This window comes from Citrus clementina, unplaced genomic scaffold (assembly GCF_000493195.1).
Source record: "Citrus clementina cultivar Clemenules unplaced genomic scaffold, Citrus_clementina_v1.0 scaffold_8, whole genome shotgun sequence".
In the NCBI taxonomy this organism is placed as follows: Eukaryota; Viridiplantae; Streptophyta; class Magnoliopsida; order Sapindales; family Rutaceae; genus Citrus; species Citrus x clementina.
In genome coordinates this window covers 20,091,667-20,099,693 of record NW_006262022.1, presented here as the reverse complement: position 1 = coordinate 20,099,693, position 8,027 = coordinate 20,091,667, and the positions used below count along the sequence as shown (strand labels likewise).

Here is an 8,027-nt window from a genome sequence, read left to right as displayed (position 1 = left end):
TCGTTACTGCTCGTGTCTCATCTAGTCATCTCTACACTCTACTCTCTGCTCTGCACCTCTGCCCAGTCTCCTCGAAACTTTGCTACAATTCCAGCAACAATTCTAGCGACTTCCCTTTGTTACTCAAATCTCAAACAAAAGTGATACATCATTCAACACCATTTAACACACGAATCTCCATTCTCTTGCTCAATAAACTTTTCTTTTTTTCACCTGCACAAATACATTCAGCCGCTTTTATTTACCAAAACACTAATTATATAAAATGTCTCATTCTCATTTCGAGTTAGATGGGAATTTTAATTTTATTGAAGAGGTAGAGGAAGTTGCAAAAATGAAGAAATTGATGCACCAGAATTTGATCCAATAATATATTTATTGTCCGACCTGAGCAATCTCATCCTTCTTCTCAAGTAAACCAGAGTGGTTCTACTTCTTCAACTGTCGATCCTATTACTAACTCCAAACAACAAAGAACATCGATTGTTTGGTCAGGTTTTAGTTTGGAAAAACGTCAAAACAAAAAAAAAAAGGTGAAATGGTGGATACAGCAGTGTGCAAATTTTGTAAAAATACTTTAAGTGCCAAAAGTAAAGGTGGTACTGGACATCTTAGACGACATATGGAAACTTGTCTGACAAAACACGGGCCACAAGACCCAACACAAACCCAACTCTCACGATATGGTTCTGGATCTTCCGGTATAACATCATTCAGATATTCACAACAGAACATGCGAGAAGGATTGGCTTGGTATATTGCTACAGTAGAACAACCTTTAACATTTGCAGAAGATGAACGTCTGATAAATTTTCTGCAAAGGTATGTTCAGCCTCAACTTAAGAAAGTGCCTAGAAATACATTAAAACATGATTTAACTAAAATTTTTCATGACATGAAAAAACTATTAATTAATAATTTTATCAATTTTAATGGTGTTATTTCAATTTCTTGTGATTGTTGGATTGATATTAATATGGTTGGTTATTTTTGTGTGACTTCGCACTTTATACTTGAGATTAATGGTAAATAGAGGATGGAAAAAAATTGCTTGCATTTCATGAATTAGAATATCCTCACATTGGTTCAGTAATTTACGCAGTTATAATGTCTGTTTTAAGATAATATGAAATTACTGATAAATTGTTTAGCATATCATTTGATAATGCATCTGCCAATACAACTGCAATTGATATGTTTTTGCGGAATATTTCTACTCTCACACCTGCACGTGGTTCAAAATTTTTTCATGTGAGATGTGTGTGTCATATTATTAATTTAATTGTTCAATCTGGTATGACTCATATAATTCATTATTTAGAAAATATTAGAGCAGCCGTTTTATATATTAGAACACCTTCAACACATCAACAATTTATTTCTACATTGAAAATTTTTGGATTGAAAAAGAGGAAATTCAACATTGACATGAAAGTTCGTTGGAATTCTACGTATTTGATGTTGCTTTCTTGTCAAAATTATTCTGAAGCAATTTCTAGTTTTTACAATGATAGAATGAATGATGAAGATTATCATATCACTGATTATGATTGGAATGTTGCATTTAAATTTATGGATTTTTTAAAGGTATTTTATGATGCTACTCTTGCATGTTCTATTGTTTGTGAGACTACTTCATGTAGAGTGTTAATGCACTTGTATAATATGAGTTATGCTTTTAAGACTTGTCGAGAGAATATTATGTTTAAAAATATTTGTGATGTCATGGAGGAAAAATTCCAAAAATGTTGGAAATATATTCCCCACCTATTTATTTTTGCAGCAGTGTTGGATCCTACAATCAAGGAAGTTGGTGTAAAACTTTTAGTTGAGGGTATTAGTGAAAATTTGCAAACAGGGCTTAATACAAATTTTGATACAATTATGTTCTCTATGCATGAACTTTTTAATTTTTATCAAAATAAATTCGGATCAAGCAATACATATTCTAATGTTCAACAAGCATCAACTTCTTATAAAAATCCAGCTCACTTTTTGTTACTCAAAGGTAAGGGTGTTGCCTCTAGTATTGATAATAATCGTAATGAATTACGAAGGTATTGTTATGCCAATCTTGAAGATTTAGCAACTCCTTCACAATTGCAAAATTTTGATATTGTAGAATTTTGGATGGGTAAGACATCTTTTTTTCCTATATTATTCATTATAGCCCGTGATCTACTAACCCCTCCAGCTTTAACTGTAGCATCAAAGTAAGCTTTTAGTACAGATGACATAATTCTAGATGAACGTCAGTCAAGATTGTCATCAGAGACATTGGACTCTTTGATGTGTTTGAAAGATTGGGAAGATGTTGAACGCCGAGTGTAACAAGATTGGCAAAATGCTTTAATGAAACAAATTGAGAATTTGGAAGTTGATCAAGATGAAGTGGATCTAGATTATGCAAAGTACTGAACATTGAAGTCACTTCCAAAGACTAGATACCTTTTTTTTCTTGTAAGTTTTTGTAACAAATTTTATTAGTGAAATTGTTGTAAATTTGCAAATCATAAATGATTCAGTAGGTGCCAACCTAGTTGGGATGTACTGTTAACTGTAGTGATGCAAATTACACCTAATTTTATTTGAACTATTAATATTATAATTGTACTTAAACTACATTTAATGAAAGTGTAATTTTTAATTTATCATAAATATATTTCGTTCATAATATTTTTTTTTGTATAAATATGAAAAATATTTCATTCACAAATGAAACATATCTCTATTAAATATTAGCTAAGTTATGATTTAATATTAATATGAAAAATATTTCATATGAATAATTTTTTATTATTAAAGTTGTAAAATCTTTTATTTATCATTTATAAATTTATGATATTTATAATTTTATTTATTAAAATCATGATATTTACTTATTCATTTAATAAATTATAAACATAAAAAATTAATTAAATAAATATCATAAATAAAATTATTCATTTAATAATATCATAAATAAAATTATTCAAATAAAATTATTCATTTAATAATATCATAAATAAAATTATGATTTTATTTATTAAAATCATGATATTTACTTATTCATTTAATAAATTATAAACATAAAAAATTAGAATATTTATTTAAACTAAGATTTAAATTAATTTTTAAAAGTCTATGCTTAAAAATATATTAAAAATTTAATTTCAAGATATTTTACTTTAATTTCATAACATTTTATATTTATTTTTTATGAAAAAATTTACTTTGATATATTTTGGCCCACGGGCCGCGTGCTAGCCCATCAATGAAGCGTCCTTATTACGTGCCTTTTCGCGTGCTGTGCTTTGGCCCATCTCTAATCGTGCCGTGCTTTTAAAGCTCGCATGCCTAAATTCTAGGCCCGACACGGCCCACGTGCGTGCCGTGTTGTGCCGTGTGCCTTGCCGAAGTGTGCTCGTGCCCGTGCTGTGCCATGTGCCGCCCGGCCCATTGGCCATCTCTACTTAGAGGTGGTACATCTTTCAAGACCATCCATTAACTCTTTAAACAATCTAGCACAACCAGCACCATCCATATTGTCTGTGTTGGGTTTATAGAGAGGTTTACAATTCAACCCAGTAACTAGTGCAAACTCCTCTATAGAGAATCTACATATTTTGTTCCCCACCTTAAACCACATAGAGAAATCATTGGAATACACATCTCTAAGCAAAAGGCTATTCATAATGGTACCAAAAAATTGTAAATATTGGATATTAATAAGATGTCCAAAGCATGAGGCCTTAAACATATCCATCTGATTTTGATTCTTGCTAAGACGTTCTTAGATATTCTTAATTGCTTTTATTTGGGAGAGTATTGACACTCTCTTTGACCTTGAAATGATCGGCTTCGTTTATTTTTGTTTTCAATAGAGGTGCCATCTTAAAAAGAAATATACATTTTGTTATCAAAATAATATAGCCCAATCAATTCTATAAATTCTCAACTTCTAAACCAAACAAGTCTAGAAGTTAGGCAATCTATTTTACAGGATTCAAATAATTCTAATGGCAACTAGCAACATAATATAAGTTATCCAAAACAAGACACCATTTTTATAATCCTAAAATAGCATCGTCAACTACGAATTCTAAAAGCTCTACATCTATGTTAAATTCAAAAGTAATAAATCTTAGATTGTCAAAACTAATACATGTTCTATGGTTAACTAACCTTCAATTTTTTGTTGTGATGCCTAATTTTGTCTATTCCGACGAGACACACATGAATGACTGATACAAATAGTGGTTGACGGTGAAAGAACTCGATTCGCATACTGTTTGACTTCTATACCTCACGAGAACATATTCTTAAACTTCGTAACTCAAGTTTTCTTTTAGTTTTTTAACTTAGTTACTGATAAGGGTATTTGTGTATTGATTAGTATTAAAAATTGTTTAATTATCAAGCGATAATAATGTTATTTTGTGCTTATGTTATAATTTATATTTGTGTTTATGCAATATATTAGGAGTTATTAGTTATGTATTAAATATATCTAATTTTGTGTATTTTTGTGTGTTTATTAGGTAAAATATTAATTTTACGTAATTCGAGGCTCCAAATAGATAAACAGATGTCAAATTTGGATTCCAGAGGTTCGTTCGAAAACCTTAAGATGAGTCAAGATCGGCTAAAATTGGACTTGTGTAAAACAAATTGACTTTTTCTATTGACCGAGCATTGATGGAATGATAAAATGAGCTTGCAATAGATATGAATGCATGTGATAGCTGGCAATTTTGACTAAATCTCAACCGTTCATGATTCAAGGGCCATGATTGTGCCACGTGGCAATGGTAGGTGAAGTAAGTTGTAGGATCCGAATCTTTGTATTCGGGTCGACCCGATCCAACCATTAACCCGCCAAATCTCAACCGTTCTTTGACCAAATCGGACGCTTCACAAGATGCCACATGTAATGTTGACTTTTGAAGTTTGACCAGTTGTTGGATCTTGATCTAATGGTTGTGAGGAGCGCATGCATGAAGCTTATGATGGACCGCAAAACGCTGGATTATGAATTTATTTTTCTATAAATAGAGCCTCATTTTTATGTTTTTGATCATCTCTCCACATCTCTCTTCTTCTCAATTTCTCTCAATCTCCCTGTAATCTTGTTTTTTAGGTGTGTTTTTAATATTTTGCTTAATTATTTTTATAAATAAATTTAGTTTTATTTTTAATTTTAGTTGTTTTTATTCATTTTAATTATGAGTAATTTAATTTTAATAATCACTTTATTTCAATTATGCTTAATTAAATAATAATAGTTAGGGTAAGGTGAATCTCTTAGGAAATAAATATGATTTAATCAAATTCTATTTTTAATTTTATAAATTAAATTATTTTCTATTTAATTTTATACATATTTTATATTTTGAAATTTTGATTTATTGTAGACAAATAAGGGAGTTTGACACAATAAATTCTTAATATTTTAATATAAGGTATGGTAAAATGGTATTTTGACTTATTGTAGATAAATTAAACTTTTGTACAATAAATACTTAATCCATAATAAAATTAATGAGAAAATAATAATAATAATTTATATAATTAATCTTTTGGGCAATAATTCTAAGAAAAAATGGTAAAAAGAATTTATTAAATTTTATTTAAATTTAATTTTATAGTTTCACTTAAATTAAGTTGTTTATATTCAAGTTTTTTTAAAAATAAATTAAATCTTTTGCCTGTGGATCAACCTCAGATTCATTGAATTATAATATAACAAGACACTCTTATACTTAGGAGTTAGAAATTACTTTTAAATTGTGTCAAGTTTTTGGCGTCGTTGTCTGGGAAAAATTTTTATTTTGCTTTATTTTTCTGTTTTTATTTTTCTCTTTGTGTAAAGTTTCAGTTGTACCCCTTTTCTTTTTCCCAAATTTTGTTCTCACCTTGAAACCTTTCAGAATATTCACTTTCATCCCACATGACTAGGGATGGCAAATAAACCCGGATCCGGATGAACCGGATGATCCGGACCGGGTTTAACCCGTACCGGATTTATGAAATATCCGGATCCGGATGCATTTTTCCTAACCCGGATGAATCTGGGTCCGATTCTGGGTTTACCTAAACCCGGATTTTCAGAACCCGGACCTGTATTTAATGTTTTTAATTATTTAAATAAATAATTTTTAATTGTTAGTTATAAATATAAGAGCAAAAAGTAAGTGAAATAACAAAAGCAGCCCTAAAAATCTAAGCCTCACGGGGTCAAACCAGCCGCATCTTTCATCTTCCTCATCCCCCATCATCAAGGCAGCCACCTCTTCTAACCACACCAGCTCTGCAATCTCTAGATGTTTGAAGCTTCTCTGCTTCATCGTCTCTCTTCTCTACTCCAGTTTTTTGTTCGGTAATGGCAGGAGGTACTGTGGTAATTGAGGCTTTGTGGGTCACTTAAGAATGGGAAATTCTTCTTCTGTTTGTTATGAATGTTTTTGTGACTTGTTTTCTTTACTGTTTTAAAAAGGTTGCTTAGTTACTTGAACTGTAGTATGATTGTTGATTTAATGGACTGGTCTTTGCATTTTATTTTTACCAAGATGCAACGTGCTGAAGATATTGATTTTGGGGAAAAAATCCGGGTTTAGAACCCGCAATTCGGAAACCTGGACTTTTCCGCGTTTAACCTGGATGGGACCCGGATTAAAAAAATACGGGTTTTACCCGGGTCCGATATAATGAATTGGTCGTCTGGGTCCGGAACCGGGAAGGCCAAACCCGGACCCGGACCCGGATTTTGCCATCCCTACACATGACTCAATTCTAAACTTCTAAAACTTGCAGTGTGGCCATAAAATTATAAAGAATTTGCAATACAATCCCTGGACGAAATTTCTCACAATAATCAGACTTGAACTTCCATCTTGGATTTATTTGGACTCAATTTGGACTTAATTTGGACCAAGCAAACTAAGTATTAACTCTTTTTTTTTTAATTTTAGTTATTTATTTTAATTTATTTTATTTTACGGCTGGTTTGACCATGTATTGTTATTTAATTTTAAGTTATTTTATTATTTCGCATTTTTTTTGCTTTATTTTATTTTGTTGATTTATATGGTGGGTTCAACCACCAAAATTGTTATTTAATTTTAATTTTAATTTTTTTAATTTTTTGTACACTTATATTATTTGCATATTTAATTTTCATTTTTTTGTGTGCAATTTTCATTTAGTTCTTTTGTTACTAATTTGTTTGAATATTACCTTTGTGATATAATTATTGCATGAGACGTTAGTCTCGAACTTCAAGTTGCAAGTTAATTCGTAGATCTCAATCACCACCACCAACCATGGACGAGATCCAAGATGAAAACTGTTTTAGCGAACCTAATCCTCAGATTGATCAGGGAGACAATCATTCTTAACATAGACATGATCAAAATCAACCAAGAACCTTGAGAGGCTACATGAATCCAATCAAAACTGGAGCACCGTCGTGTATAGTATTTCCTTTAGAAATATCTCGATCAACTTCAAACCAGGTATTATCCAACTTTTACCAACATTTCATGGTTTATAATATGAGAATCCATACTTATATCTAAGAGATTTTGAGGAAGTTTGTAATACATACATAGACCAAAATTATAGTATGAACATAATTAGATTAAAGCTTTTCCTTTTTCATTAAAAGATAAAACTAAAATTTGGCTACAAAACCTTAGATCTGGATCAATAAGAACTTGGAATAACATGCAAGAACAGTTTTTGAAAAGAACAAGCTTGACACCCCAAAGTAGAAATAAGTGACATGTTAATTGAGTGCATCTTCAGGATTTTTATCTCTAAATTCACCATTACACTTCATTTCAATAACTTGTCTACTTTGGGGTGTTAAGCCCTCGTAGAAATAAGTGACCAATCGCCAAGTTTCAAAACTATGGTGTGGACATATGTTAAGCAATTCTTTGAATCTATTCCAATATTGGTATAATGTTTCTCCAATTTTTTTGAGTGAAAGAAGTGATTTGTCTTTTAAAAGAAATTGATCCAGATCTAAGGTTTTGTAGCCAAGT

General features: G+C 30.7%; 1 protein-coding gene across 1 annotated transcript in view; it reads left to right on the top strand.

Moving 5' to 3' along the window:
* The first annotated feature begins 538 nt into the window (after window positions 1–538).
* Window positions 539–8,027, top strand: part of LOC112096454 (pentatricopeptide repeat-containing protein At4g14820-like) — a 15,027-nt gene continuing 7,538 nt past the window's right edge. The window contains exon 1 of the mRNA XM_024179897.1: window positions 539–822. Coding sequence (XP_024035665.1) covers window positions 539–822 — 284 coding nt within the window. The remainder of the gene's footprint in view (window positions 823–8,027) is intronic.